At 41.6% G+C, this 16,096-nt stretch overlaps 1 protein-coding gene across 31 annotated transcripts in view; it reads left to right on the forward strand.

Annotated features, from left to right (window-relative positions):
* Positions 1-16,096, forward strand: part of NRXN1 (neurexin 1) — a 1,923,519-nt gene that overhangs the window by 886,700 nt on the left and 1,020,723 nt on the right. For all 31 annotated transcript variants that reach the window (XM_077485574.1, XM_077485592.1, XM_077485575.1 and 28 more), the window contains one exon: positions 7,561-7,944. In XM_077485574.1, the coding sequence (XP_077341700.1) occupies positions 7,561-7,944 (384 nt within the window). The remainder of the gene's footprint in view (positions 1-7,560; positions 7,945-16,096) is intronic.

The raw sequence follows: 16,096 nt of genomic DNA on the forward strand, positions 1-16,096 counted from the left end.
TGGAAAAAAAAATGACTTACGTCAGTGCTACAGTTTGTATTTAAAACGTTTGTGTGAACTGTGAAGTTAAGTCATGGATTGTGAAAACTAAGTAGTGTCAGGTGATTGTATATAGTGTATACCACATTTACCACTGACTTATGCAGAGTTGCAATGCAAGGAGATCAGCTAAAAGTAGTTGGATCTGTATGTGCATTATAATTAATCGAAATTAGTCGATTAATCGATTAAAAAAAATATTGATTAATCGAACACAAAATTTTTGATCAGTAACAGCCCTAATATAAATACATCAGGTATGCAGTCACAGCCTCCAGTACTTAGGTAACTGAATGCTGCAAATTCCCATACGTCTTTTGGTGCGTATGGTGAATGTACCACCTTTCTGTTTAGCTGATTTTAGACATTTTACTAACCAAATAATTTTAGGGGAAGAGATTTAAAGAATTTCAGGTATGGCATTTTTTAAATAAAAAAAACAAAAAATGCGGCGCTAAAAGTGAAAAAATCACCTACTTGTGAAAAAGGTGAAATTTTTTTTGCACAGTAGCATAGCATAAGCCAAGAATAATAAAAATAACACAAATGCAATATGTATAGATAAACAATACAGAGATCCATGTGAACAATGTGTAAAGATCCCCAAAATATATGTGGATAAATAATAAAGAGATCCACGTGAACCGTACCATGTAGATCAAACAAATAATGTGAAAAACAAAAAATTATCCTATGACACGTAAAAAAATAATTGTCCCCTTAAGCAACAAATAGTTCCTCTTCTGTAAGGAGTGATCCAAATTGACAGGAGTGCCCAACTTCCAGTAAATGTAAAATGGAACACTGAAGGTACCATCATAGCGACACCCTTCCAAAGCTCCTCATGCAGGTAATACAGTGTACTGGATAAACAGAGATAAGTAATGGGTACTCTTACCAGAAAGTGTGGACCCACACACCTTAGTGGTGAGTCAGTCAGGTGTCAAGCTGTAATGGATAGCAATCCTCTCAAAGGGATGGTGTGAACCTCCACTCCGCCAAGCCGTCTTCCATACTCTGTATAACCGGGGTGTCCAATGTAGGATATCCTCAGCCTAAACTCCAACGTAGGAAGTACTCACATCATAGTAGGTGTATCAAAAATAAGAAAGGGGAAAAGAAAAAAGAAAAAGGCCTCCTCATAGAGTAGATTCAATCCAGTAAAAAAATAAGTTTATTAAAAAATATATAAAATTAGAAATACATGCATGTACAAGCTCACAGTGAAGAGGGGTACAAAAAAAAAGAAAAACAGCAACAAAGCTGTCTTCTGGATGCATGGAAAATCTCGCCAACAGGCTAAGTACCCGACATGTTTCGCAATAACTTGCTTCAACTGGGGCATTTTTTAAATAGTTACATCCCGCTCCGAACCACACCTGCGGGATCCCTGTAGAACTGGGTTTTTCAATTTCTCCAGAGTTCCTCCAGAGGTTGCTTGGTGTTTCTTGAGCAATACGTAATTTCTGCCTCTTAGATAAGTTCCCACTGACACCATTGATCTTTTTAGCTATCTATAAGGGGGTAATTCTTCCCAATGACCTGTAATATAAGGAGTATTCTTCCCACTGACCATTATCCATGAATCTTGAGTTCTAGATATAGTAATTTTTAGCCGGGGTTCCCTGAGACCAGAACGTTATTTCAAGGCTTCCTCTGTGTTGAAAAGGTTGCGAAAGGCTGCTGTAGAAGTTGGAAATCACAGTAGTAGATACCACTACTCTAGTGTTGTACACCAGCTTTTGGATCCCATGCCAAGCAGCTGCCCTGCTGCATTCTGAACAAAGAAGGTCGCTAGCTTGGTGCCTGCATTATTTTGAAAATGCTTTTCACTTTCTCAGTGAAAGCAAAGTGTTCCTAGATTGGATGTGGTGGCGACTGGCTTTCCCTCTTGCCCAGTCAGAGAATGCTTTGTATTCATTAAGAAAATGCAAAGCACTCTTTGAATGCAAAGCGCTCTTTGATAGCCAAGCGGCCAACCTTCTGTGTTCAGAATGCAGCAGGGCAGCTGCTGGGCATGGGAAACTAGTAGTGATATCTACCGCAGTGACTTCCAGCTTTTAGAGGGATTCTACAGGTATGGTATATGCAGTTATCTTGGTCCAAGCTGGACCAAGGGAACAATGTGAAAATGCCATACCAGGAAATTCTTCCTAAAGGTTTTTATGGTACCCCAAAATTGCAAATATTTCCAATGGTGTTGCTGGGTGGAAGTTCTGGGACTGAGGCATCTATGTTTTTTTTCTTATCAAACAGCCCAACAACTTTGAGTTTCTTATTGTAGAGATTCTTTTGTTTTACTATACTTCAAATCCCAGGCGGGTAATTATCTCACAGCATAGGTTGATGTCAGGAGCTGACACAGAATACTGCTCCAAACATATATCCATCAACAGATTTTGGCTAGAGTAATTATATATATTTATATATATATATATATATATATATATATATATATATATATATATATATATATATATATATATATAAATATTTGTGAATCGTTTAACGTAACCTTCCTCAGCTAAGCTATAGACATAGATCACAAATCCAAGTGCATCAGGCCTTTCTCAACCCTAGAGGAACCCTTCAAATAATTTTTAGGTCTTGGGAAACCCTTGCTAAAACAAAGTAATTAGGGGTCAGTGGGAAGCATGCCCCCTAAGTCGGCGGCCATTGAAAACAATATCCTTCTTACCAGGGCAGGATTTAGGGTGGTGGGGGCCCCTGGGCTTGAGTCACTTTCGGGCCCTACCTTCCATACATTACCGTATTTATCGGAGTATAACACGTACCCCAAGTTTAGGAGGGAATTTTAAGGAAAAAAAACTTTTAAGAGGGAAGTTTAAGGAAAAAACATTTAAATGCCCATTAATGCACCCTTATCAGGGTCCATCTGCAGCCTTGCCCATCCATCTGCAGCCTTGTCCAGTGTCATTTGCAGCCTTGTCATTGCAGTCTTGAAGTTTAAAAATGGCACCGCCAAGATATAGAGTCCTGTGTATCTCGGCGGCTCTCGGGTCCTCTTGGCGGTGTAACGAGATATTCGGCGACCCATCACAGTTTGCTACAGAAGTGGCGTTCCGTTGCCACCATCTTGGTACACTCGTCCACAGTAAGGATACACTAAGAAGGGGGAAAGCGGACATGTTATTACACCCACCGGAGTTTTGCATTTTACATGTATTTATAACAGTAAAGTCAATTTATATAGTGAAATACAGGACTTATAACTCCGTCTGACTACTTAGATCTTGAATTTTGAAAGCAGCGGCAACCCTGCCCATCTCACAGGTTTGCTAATCTGACAGAAGTTTGCTGCTTTTAAAATTCAACATCTAAGTAGTCAGACGGAGTTGTAAGTCCTGTATTTCACTATATACTAACTTTAATGTTATAAATACGTCTAAAATGCAAAACTCCAGTGGGTGTAACAACATGTCCGCTTTACCCCTTCTTAGTGTATCCTTACTATGGACGAGTGTGGGGTGTAGCAAGATGGCAGAGAAGGAATGTCACTTTCGTAGCAAACTGCGATGGGTCGCCGAATATATCCTTACAGTGGCTCTCGGGTCCTCTTGCAGTCCCGAGCGGAGCCGAGAGTAGCCGAGTGTACTTGGCTCTGCTCACAGTCAAGCCCAGTCATTGTGTTATGTCCATCATAGGGCGGGACTGGGCGTGACTGTAAGCGGAGCGGAGCAGAGTACACTCGGCTATGTATCTCGGCAGGGCACGTGGGGCCCCCTAATGGGTGGGGCCCATGGGCTTGAGCCCAGTCAAGCCCAATGGTAAGTCCTGCCCTGCTTCTTACAGTGGTGGCCAGAATGTCACCCTTGCAGATAGCTGAAAAGACCATTGGTGTCATGTCGCTGATTATGCCCTTGGAACTATGCAGGTGTTATCAAATAGAAGGTTAAGATGCCAAAGCTCAAGTAAGCCCTTGAAACCTATGGAGGAACACTAGGGTTGAGAATGGCTGGGGCAGGTAAATATACATAGATGCATATGTGGATAAAAAGAGGGATACACAGATAACTATATAGTATTTGAAACTCCCTCCACAACCAAATTGCACTGCACTGTCTGAGCAACCTTGTTGCCAATACTGACTTGTCAAGGTAACAAATAAACGGGTGTAAGCATCCTTTGGTGCTTGCTGTGCAAAGTTTGCCTGCTAGGAACATGATACAGGGTAACTACATTAAGCAAATATCATTGTATCAATGTATTTTGCTCGGCATAAAGAGGGTGCACTCAGAATTTGGTGCAGCTGTGTATAGTAGCCAATCAGTTTGTTCAGTTAAGCCTAGACAATACAATCTGGAAATTGATTAGTTTCTATGTAGTGCTGCACCAGATTTTTCACTCTCCAGTTTTAGTAAATAACCCCCTATAGGTTCTGAATGGTCAGAATTTAATGTGTCAGACCTGCCCCCATCCCCTGCATCACACTGCTGCCTTATAAACACAATGCTCCGGCTCTCTGCCCCGTCCCCTGGATCGCACTGCTGCTTTATACACACAATGCTCCGGCTCTCTGCCCCCTCCCTCTGGATCACACTGTTGCCTTATAAACACAATGTTCTGGCTCTCTGCCCCCTGTCCCCTGGATCACACTGCTGCCTTATACACACAATGCTTCGGCTTTCTGCCCCTCCCTCTGGATCACACTGCTGCTTTATACACACAATGCTCCAGCTCTCTGCCCCCTCCCTCTGGATCACACTGCTTCCTTATGCACACAATGCTCCGACTCTCTGCCCCCTGTCCTCTGGATCACACTGCTGTCTTATACACACAATGCTCCGGCTCTCTGCCCCCATCCCCTGGATCACACTGCTGCTTTATACAGACAATGCTCCGGGGTCTCTGCCCCCTGTTCTTTGGATAACACTGCTACCTTATACACACAATTCTCTGCCCCCCTTCTCCTGGATCACTCTGCTGCCTTATACACACAATACTCCGGCTCTCTGCCCCCTTCCTCCCCCCCCTTCCTCCTGGATTACTCTGCTGCTTTATACATACAATACTCCGGCTCTCTGCCCCCTGTCCTCTGGATCTCACTGGTGACTTATACACACAATTCTCTCGCTCTCTGCCCCCCTTCCCCTGGATCACTCTGCTGCTTTATACACACAATTCTCCAGCTTTCTACCCCCTCCCCCTGGATCACTCTGCTGCTTTATGTACACAATGCTCCGGCTCTCAACCCCCCTCTGACAGCCCCCCTCTGCGCCCTAACACAGACTCATCCGGGGCTGAAGTGGTTAAACAACATTGAGATGATTTGCATTTTACTGATCATATAAATGGTAAAAACAGTTTCAGAAGGAGATTTCACTTTCCCCCTATAGGTTTAAAACTGTTTTGCCAAGTTATACCAAAGTAAATAGTTTCATTTATATGAAAATTCTAAGGCATGATACGCACATTAATAAAGATGCAAAACACTTTTTTTTAATAGAGGTCAGTTAAGAGTATTTTTTTCTACTTGACTCCAGTTGGAGGCTTACATGAATGATAAGATCAAGAACCCACCAAAGCTATAGGGTGCTGAATAATCAGCTTAGCAGTCCTGACAGTGTTCTAGCAAGTTCAGGGACCCGAATGTCAACCACCATCCATTAATCATAATACATTCGGGGACTGTGGGTGGGGATATGCAAATGAGCATCTTTACAGTTTATCACCTTTCATTCTTTTTACTATGGATGAGGAGATCAAAGGTCAAAGATTTACAAATGTAATGAATTCAAAAAAACTGTTTTAATAGTCTTTAATCCGAAGAGACTTGACCTTAGATGGACAGCACTCAGTGTGATGGAGCTGTGAAATCAAAGGAGAGAATATCATTAAAAAACGATTGAAATCAGCTTTAATAATTTATCTTGATTAAAGCCCGATTTGCATAATTGTTGCACACGTTGAAGAGGTCATTATAGTAAAACGCAACTAAACATTATTTAAATGAATGTCCTAAAGAAAGCACAGTGGGCTTCACCGTCTTTGTCTTCACCTTTTCATGCTCAGAATACTTTAATTCTTCATACTTGTACCTATAAGTAAAGACCTATGAGTATTACGTTCAATTATTATGTAAGAAAAGAAGATAGTGTCTTGAAATAATTTGTTTTCTAAAATATCCTGGAGCCTGTTCTTTGCGACAATTTTCTTGCAGGTCTCTGTTGAGTTCCAATCTGCCGTCTGGGACTGTAGCTCAGCGTGAAGTTGCAGATAGTGTTCTTTTGATCCAGACATGCAATACAGCTGTCAGTGCAGACTGGTACTCTTGATGGAAGCCGATCAGAAACTAGGACAAAGTCTCTTATGTATCCCTAATCTTCTGTACAATGCTCCTGTTTGTGTAAGGAGTTGCATATAAGGTTAACAGCTACCTACCAAGGCTTTTTCAACACAGGCTTATACCGTTTAATTCAAAAGATTTGACTGAGTGTTGACTTCACTATCAGAAGAAAGCTAGATTGGTTAAACTAGAGTTTTTATAGCCTAGTTATGCTCTAAGATTGAGGTAACAGAAGACCGCATTTTGAACAATCATAATGTGCCAGAATACTTATTTGGAATGCCTGAGATTAAAGTATACACTATATTGTCAAATGTATTGGGACACCTGCCTTTACATGAGTTGGCCCACCCTTTACAGCTATAACAGCTTCAACTCTTCTGGGAAGGCTGTCCACAAGGTTTAGGAGCGTGTCTATGGGAATGCTTGAACAGAAGCACATTTGTGAGGTCGGGTACTGATGTTGGAGAGAAGGCCTGGCTCGCAAGTCTACACTCTAATTCATCCCAAAGGTTTTCTGTTGGGTTGAAGCCAATCAAGTTCCTCCACCGCAAACTCACTCATCCATATCTTTGGGGAGCTTGCTTTGTGCACTGGTGAGCTGTCATATAGGAAAAGGAAGGGGACACCCCCAAATTGTCCAAAATGTCTTGGTATGCTGATGCCTTAAGAGTTTCCTTCACTGGAACTAAGGGGCCAAGCCCAACCTCTGAACAACAACCCCACACCATAATCCCCCCTCCACCAAATTATGTGAGCCAGTGTGCAAAGTAAGGTCCATAAAGAAATGGGTGAGCAAGTTTGGGGTAGAGGAACTTGACTGACCTGCACCTCAACCCGATAAAACACCTTTGGGATGAATTAGACTGCGAGGAGAGAAATTAGGTAAGTATTGCTCTCTGTTATGTCACCCTAGACCAGCCTTTCTCAACCCTTTCAACACTGAGGAACCCTTGAAATAACTTTCCGGTCTCAGCGAACTCCTTCTAAAATTACTGTATATACAGCTCAAAATATATTAGTGTGATGGTCAGTGGGATGAATGCTCCTTACCCTTTACAGATAGCTAAAAATATCAATGATGTCAGTGATAGAGGCATATATTGCTTGTCCTAGACAAAACAACCATTTGATCCTTACTATATATATTGACTTTTTTACCTATTTACTTTTACCTTTTGTCCTAATCTTGTCTTTTTTTTATATCTGCCTAGGTACCATATCTGTCAATACCATGCGCAATCCATACACAGCTCCTGGTGAAAGTGAAATTCTTGACCTGGATGATGACTTGTACCTTGGGGGTTTGCCGGAAAATAAAGCCGGTTTGGTTTTCCCGACTGAAGTGTGGACAGCTCCTCTTAACTATGGATATGTTGGATGCATAAGAGACTTATTTATAGATGGCCAAAGTAAAGACATACGCCAGATGGCGGAACTTCAAGGCACAGCTGGAGTAAAGCCTTCTTGTTCTAGAGAAACAGCCAAGCCTTGCATCAACAATCCATGCAAAAATAATGGAATCTGCAGAGATGGATGGAATCGATATGTCTGTGATTGTTCTGCTACTGGGTACCTCGGCCGATCTTGTGAAAGAGGTCAGTTATTGTTTTATTTTGGCTAATATTAAACTTTTTGTTATTACTATTACTGCTTTTCCTGCAGTGACCTGGATGTATATTTTTTGAGGACTTCCAAAATGTCAACCCTCTGTTTCATAGGTAACATGGAGATCTTCCTCCCTTTCACAGCGCATACTCCCATGATTAAGAAGCATGAGTTGCACCAGTTGTACTAGGAAATACATTGTCATACATGTTTTAGGGCAGGGCTTATAGTTTTAAATCCTAAGTTTACTTAAAAAAAATAAAAAATCAGCACAAGGGATATTACTTACCTTTAGTGTGATGTGTCCCTTGTGCTGCCCTGTTCTGGATTAGCAAAAATGTCCCACCGTTGATGCCTCCCAACCCCGTCGCCACAATCTTCCAGTGTGGTGGGGGTTACTAGAATTATGGAAACTGTAGCAGGCAGTCATCGAGAGTGCACAACTAAGCCTACCTTTTCTACCCAGCTCTTCCATTTTCAGGACCCTTTTAAAACAATGCTGGGCTACCCTTAAAACAATATACCATTCGTGTATGCAATAATAAAGTGCAGTAGTGCTGCAAAGTGAAAAGTAGTGAACGGATAATCATCCAGAAAGCTTCAAATAAAGTGCTCTGTGTGCATGCAATATTCCACTCCTATGACCACGCTGTGGATATCCCCCCTCAGGGCTGCGCAATAACCCGCAGGCATGGGCTCCTTGGGCTTATACCAAGGTGGGTCTGGAAGCTTTGGTGTGCTGTTATTTATTCAGAAATTGGAGATCGCCCTCGGGGCGTCCAATTCATAGGGAGCATGAAATGACGAGGATAGACATAGCATGATACAGTTTATTAAAACCAGTTAAAAAGAAGAAATACAGATATCCCCTCACATATAAAAGTGCAGTGTCCTGGCACTAGGAATGATCTGCCAGCAAAAGTTGTAAACTGCCTCTGCCCTGTGGTCCTCTTGTGCCAGCGTGTGTTCCACTAGGCAGAAGTGACGAGATACATGAATGAGAAACTCCCCCTTATGCGTTTCACCATCCAGACGTCATCAGGAGGCCTGCACATGTACACGTAAACCCTTAGGGCCAGTTTACACCCGAATGCAGTGTAGGAAACCCACATTCTCTGCGTTGATTTTTGCACCACATTTAAAATGCACTGCACTTGCGATGTGCAGCAGGTGTCAAAGTTAAATTAACGACACCCCAAATTGCTTGCACTGGAGTCCATGGTACAATGGTATCATGCTGTGCGTTTAGTAAAGTATTGCATACACTACTTTTTGAGCAGTCCAGCGCAATTTGAGACCATTCAAATGAATGCGTTTAAATTGCACTGAACTCAGATCGCATTTGAATCGCACAGGAAAGCAGTCCTTGCTGACTGATGTTTGGTTTGCAAAATCTCTGCCATGTTATTTTATTTATTTATTTATTTATTTATTAACTAAAATACTGTTTGCTGATGGTCACAATGATGCATCATGCCTGTGCAATGTGTATTGGCACACCCCCTCTCCATCTTCTAGTTTCTACTGGGAGAATGTGACAGGTTGGCGATGCAGGACATTTATTTTGAGACAGCTACTTAAAAATCCATGTATGTAAAAATCCTGCACATTATAAATGAATGCACATAAAATTATATATATATATATATATATATATATATATATATATATATATATATATATATATATATATATATATATATATATATATATATATATATATATATATATATATATACATATATATATATATATATATATATACATATATATATATATATATATATATATATATATATATATATATATATATATATATATATATATATATATATATATATATATATATATACACACACACACACACACACATTTTGTCAAGGCAACTCTTAAGGCGTCAGCATACCAAGACATTTTGGACAATTTCATGCTCCCAACTTTGGGGGAACAATTTGGGGATGGGGCCTTCCTGTTCCAACATGATTGCGCACCAGTGCACAAAGCAAGGTTCATAAAGACATGGATGAGCGTGTTTGGCATTTTTTCAATTTCAGTCGCTTTGTTTCTGTGCAATCATTAAAGCATACTAACAAGATCAGCCATTTTGAGCAGAAGGTTTATGGAGACACAGTTCTGTCTATGTTTCTTTTTAATAATTCTATGGAATTTTTTCATTGGTGACACCACTACAATATATATACACGATTGACGCTCTCATAACACCCCTGAAGAAAAAGTTTCCAATACTCTGAAAAGTGTCGGGTGAACCTCGAGAATTCCAAAGCGTAAACTATGTGGTGATTTTGTACAACTACCGTAATCATTCCAATATATTTTATTGTTACATTTTTGTACTATGTGTAACAAATGATATACTTTTTTTTCAACCAATTTACTAGTTCAGTCCGTTAAAGTCCATTTAGGGGTTCTTCTCTTTGTGTTTAACTAGTTTGGATGTTGGCACTCTATAGGAATATCATCACCGATGCTATCCTTAGCTGCAACGGGTGGGCCAACTCAATTTTGAATCCTACGGCCTAAAGGCTCGTACACACGATAAAATCAGAAGTAAAGTTTCACACAATGAACAATGCTGCCAATTGTCTGACAGTTATTATAGTGCTTTTGACAACCGATTTCGACTTTTCGGACGACAAAATCTGAAGGTGCAGGTTATAAAAATTTTATTGTGCGTAAACACAACATTCTGATTTTCATTTAATTAGTACAGATTTGGTTTTAAAAAAAAAAAGAGCAAGACTACACACGCTCAGAAACAAAAGAATGCATTACAAAACTATGTGTCGTACAAGAATTACAACTAGAAAGTAAGTCGAGTAACCTCTTTTGATATGAGACTATCATGCAACAAAAAGCGCATGATTATTCGTCTGAAAATCAGATTGTGTGATGAGGCTGTAGACCGGGATGCCATTAAATCTCACGTCTGTGTAAAGGCAACATAGTACACATATATATTCAAAGTAAATGCATATATATATATGCATATATATATATATATATGCATATATATATATATATATATATATATATATATATATATATATATATATATATATATATATACAGTGGTGTGAAAAAGTGTTTGCCCCCTTCCTCATTTCCTGTTCCTTTGCATGTTTGTCACACTTAAGTGTTTCGGAACATCAAACCAATTTAAACAATAGTTAAGGACAACACAAGTAAACACAAAATGCAATTTGTAAATGAAGGTGTTTATTATTAAAGGTGAAAATGTTTATTATTAAAGGTGAAAAAAAATCCAAACCATCATGGCCCTGTGTGAAAAAGTGATTGCCCCCTAAACCTAATAACTGGTTGGGCCACCCTTAGCAGCAACAACTGCAACCAAGCGTTTGCGATAACGTGCAATGAGGCTTTTACAGCGTCCTGGAGGAATTTTGGCCCACTCATCTTTGCAGAATTGTCCTAATTCAGTTACATTAGAGGGTTTTCGAGCATGAACGGCCTTTTTAAGGTCATACCACAACATCTCAATAGGATTCAGGTCAGGACTTTGGCTAGGCCACTCCAAAGTCTTCATTTTGTTTTTCTTCAGCCATTCGGTGGTGGACTTGCTGGTGTGTTTAGGATCATTGTCCTGCTGCAGAACCCAAGTTCGTTTCAGCTTGAGTACACGAACAGATGGTCGGACATTCTCCTTCAGGATCTCTTGGTAGACAGCAAAATTCATAGTTCCTTTTATCACGGCAAGTCTTCCAGGTCCTGAAGCAGCAAAACAGCCCCAGACCATCACACTACCACCACCATATTTTACTGTTGGTATAATGTTCTTTTTATGAAATGCAGTGTTCCTTCTACGCCAGATATACTTGGACACACACCTTCCAAAGAGTTCCACTTTTGTCTCATCGGTCCACAGAATGTTGTCCCAAAAGTCTTGGGGATCATCAAGATGTGTTGTGGAGAAATTGAGACGAGCTTTGATGTTCTTTTTGCTCAGCAGTGGTTTTCTCCTTGGAACTGCCATGCAGGCCATTTTTGCCCAGTCTTTTCCTGATGGTGGAGGCATGAACGCTGACCTTAACTGAGGCAAGTGAGGCCTGCAGTTCCTTGGACGTTGTTGTGGGGTCTTTTGTGACCTCTTGGATGAGTCGTCGCTGCGCTCTTGGGGTAATTTTGGGCGGCCGGCCACTCCTGGGAAGGTTCACCACTGTTCCATGTCTTTGCCATTTGTGGATAATGGCTCTCACTGTGGTTCGCTGGATTCCCAAAGCTTTGGAAATGGCTTTATAACCCTTTCCAGACTGATAGATCTCAATTACTTTCTTTCTCAATTGTTCCTGAATTTCTTTGGGTCTCGGCATAATGTGTAGCTTTTAAGGATCTTCTGGTGGACCTTACTGTGTCAAGCAGCTCCTATTTAAGTGATGCCTTGATTGTGAACAGGTGTGGCAATAATCAGGCCTGGGTGTGGCTAGAGAAATTGAACTCAGGTGTGGACAACCACAGTTATAGTATGTTTTAACAAGGGGGGCAATCACTTTTTCACACAGGGCCATGATGGTTTGGATTTTTTTTCACCTTTAATAATAAACACCTTCATTTACAAATTGCATTTTGTGTTTACTTGTGTTGTCCTTGACTATTGTTTAAATTGGTTTGATGTTCCGAAACACTTAAGTGTGACAAACATGCAAAGGAACAGGAAATGAGGAAGGGGTCAAACACTTTTTCACACCACTGTATATATATATATATATATATATATATATATATATATATATATATATATATATATATATATATATATATATATATATATATATATATATATATATATATGCCGTATTTATCGGTTTTTAACATGCACATTTTCCCGCGTGTGAGTGATACAGCTTACCTCGGAGGGGAAGGAGGGGGGTGAGTGCCGCCGGAATTCACTGAGCCATCATCTCCTCTCCACTCAGCTCTAACTTGGCTTGCACATAACACACACACACACAGTCCCGCCTCCGCCACCAGAATTGGACCAGAGTTCTCTCTATGACAGGAGCTGGACCAGTGCCGACGGTGGAGGTGGGACTGTGTATGTGACTGCAGACTGAGAGCTGAGTAAACAGATGATGGCTCAGTGATTTCCTATGAGAGATGGTGAGCTACATTGATGGGGGAGATGGGCACAGAACAGGCTGCAGATGGGCACAGATCAGGCTGCAGATGGGCACACAACAGGCTGCAGATGGGCACACAACAGGCTGCAGATGGGCACACAACAGGCTGCAGATGGGCACAGATCAGGCTGCAGATGGGCACAAATCAGGCTGCAGATGGGCACACAACAGGCTGCAGATGGACACAGATCAGGCTGCAGATGGGCACAGAAGAGGTGCAGATGGGCACAGATCAGGCTGCAGGTGGGCACAGAACAGGCTGCAGATGGGCACAGAACAGGCTGAAGATGAGCACAGAACAGGCTGCAGATGGGCGCAAACAGGCTGCAGATCAGGCTGCAGATGGGCACAGAACAGGCAGGCCGCAGATGGGCACAGATCAGGCTGCAGATGGGCACAAATCAGGCTGCAGATGGGCACAGAACAGGCTGCAGATGGGCACAGATCAGCCTTCAGATGGGCATAGAACAGGCTGCAGATGGGCACAGATCAGGCTGCAGATCGGCACAGATCAGGCTGCAGATGGGCATAGAACAGGCTGCAGATGGGCACCGATCAGCCTGCAGATGGGCTTAGAACAGGATGAAGATGGGCACAGATCAGGCTGCAGATGGGCACAGATCAGGCTGCAGATGGGCACAGAACAGGCTGCACTGAAGCTGCAGATAGGCACAGATTAGGCTGCATTGAAGCTGCAGATGGGCACTTATCCGGCTACATTGATGCTCACTGTCCGTGATTTTTCTTCAAAGTGGTTTATTTATAAAAACTTGTTTTCCCCCCTGAAACCTCCCTCTTAAATTGGGGTGCTGCCAGCACATGTTATATATGGTATATATATATATATATATATAATATATAAAAAATATCTGACATTGCAAAAGAAAATTCGGTTTTCTATAAAGTTTTTTTTTTCCCCAGTAGAAAATATTTCAAATTCTCAATATAAACCAGAAGAACATATTCACGTCAAACACTGTCAGTTCCCTGACAATGCTGGTAAGGTGGTACAATGTAATGTTACAGGCAGAGAATACGTATTGCGGCAATTCTATATCACTCTTATTTCCTGAAAATCATCTTCGTTAGGCAGGAACAAAAGCACCACATAATAAGCACACCATGTTGTCTTTCACATTCAAGAGCATCACTGAGGACTTATCTGAAATTCTGATTGTCAGCAGTAACTACAAACAAAGCTCCCTGGGTGGTTTTGTTGATTTATTTATTTTGATGATAAAGTGTGTCGTGGAAAAAAATGTTGTTTGAGGTACCTGTGTGTGTAAGTAATATAAAGATATCCCCACTATCCTAGATTATTTATTTTTTCTTCATCAATTATGAAAATTATGATGCAATTCATGTACTCAAACCTTCAAAGTGGTGATTTTGATAAGTGGTGGGACAGACAAGTAACTGCAGTCTGCTCACATAATTTGTAGTAAAAACAGATTTGCCATTCCGAAGCTTCCCTCCAACCACTTTGCATATTATATTATATATACTGTGATTCTGTACTTGTCAAATATGCTGCAGACACCTCCTTCCACTGAGTCTGGCTGCATCCATTTTAACTGTGGACAGCTAAAGCTGTTGCCTGTTCACTTCCTGGATTTACACCGACACACAGAGGCACACCTCCAGCTCTGAAGCTTTCATTGGCCCTTTTATGACTCATCCTCCCCTCCCTTCCTGGCAAACTCTCATGAAAGTGAGAGAGAGAGCCGTGCATGATGTCATAAGCCTAGGCTAATGAGCAGACAAGAAACAGGAAGGTATTTACTGGCAGAAAAAAGTTAACGCTAAAAGTTAAAGTTAAAACAACAAGAGCAGACGGTTTAATAGATGGAAAGTTGAACAATTGAACAAGCTACAGTTAGAAGCTGATTGGCTACCATGCAGAGCTGCACCATATTTTGTACTCTCCAGTTTTAGTAAACTAACCCATTAAAAAAACAAAACTTTATTTATAAAGTACAGACAAGAAGTGTAGTTGCAGCAGCCTCAATTTTCTTTGAGGGGGGCATCCTTACCCAGCCAGCCACCTGCCCCAAGCCAGCCATCCAAACAACCTCCACCCCCCCCCCCCCCCACACTGGCTCGATCGCTGCCCCCTTATTGCTTGAACTCCAAATTGCTCGCCCTTCACCTGCCAAGCCGCTGCGCTTACCCCATCCAGGTCATGGCTTCCACCCCCTGCGTCACCTCCCAAGTCCCTGTGGCTGCTTCTCCTCCCAGCCAATCAGGACTTAGGACCTGTGGCCAATCAAGTCTTAGGACTCCGGCCAATCGGGTCTCAGGACCCATTTCCTGGTCGGCTGGGAGGAGAAACAGGAAGACAAAATAAATATCGCTATCGAAAATCACTATTGTCATACAACTGGGTGGACTCTGGGCACACCCTTTTTGAAGGCAATTAGAGCCACTGTGCTTCTAAAAAAAACAAAAAACATTGGAATCCATGTGTCCGGCACCCTGCATGTAGATTAGGGGTCTGGCGCATAGATTAGGGGGGTGGCCCCCCCTGCATACTGCATGAGTGGCCACCACTGGATGTTGGACTTTTATGGCAAGCACAGCTCTGACACTTCTGGGTAGTTCCTTCCTGATCCCCCAGGAGGCAGACAGATACTCATTGAGACAACTACCCCTGGTGTTATTTCCTCTAAGTGTTATGCCGCGTACACACGATCAGAATTCTGGCCAGAAAAAGACCGATGAAAGCTTTTTATGGGAAAAATGCAACCGTGTGTATGCTCCATCGGAATTTAGCTGTCCGAATTTACGCCAGCCAAAAATTGATAGCATGTTCTTAATTTTCCCTAAGGAAAACTTTCTATCGGTAATTCCGATTGTGTGTATGCAATTCCGACACGCCAAAAATCATGCATTGCTCAGATTCAACTACGAGGGCAGAAGCTATTGGCTACTGCTATTGAACTTCCTTTTTCTAGTCCCGTCTTACGTGTTGTACGTTCACCGCATT

Source organism: Lithobates pipiens, unplaced genomic scaffold (genome assembly GCF_037356315.1).
Source record: "Lithobates pipiens isolate NorthernLeopardFrog02 unplaced genomic scaffold, aLitPip1_a1.2 Scaffold_18, whole genome shotgun sequence".
NCBI lineage: Eukaryota > Metazoa > Chordata > Amphibia > Anura > Ranidae > Lithobates > Lithobates pipiens.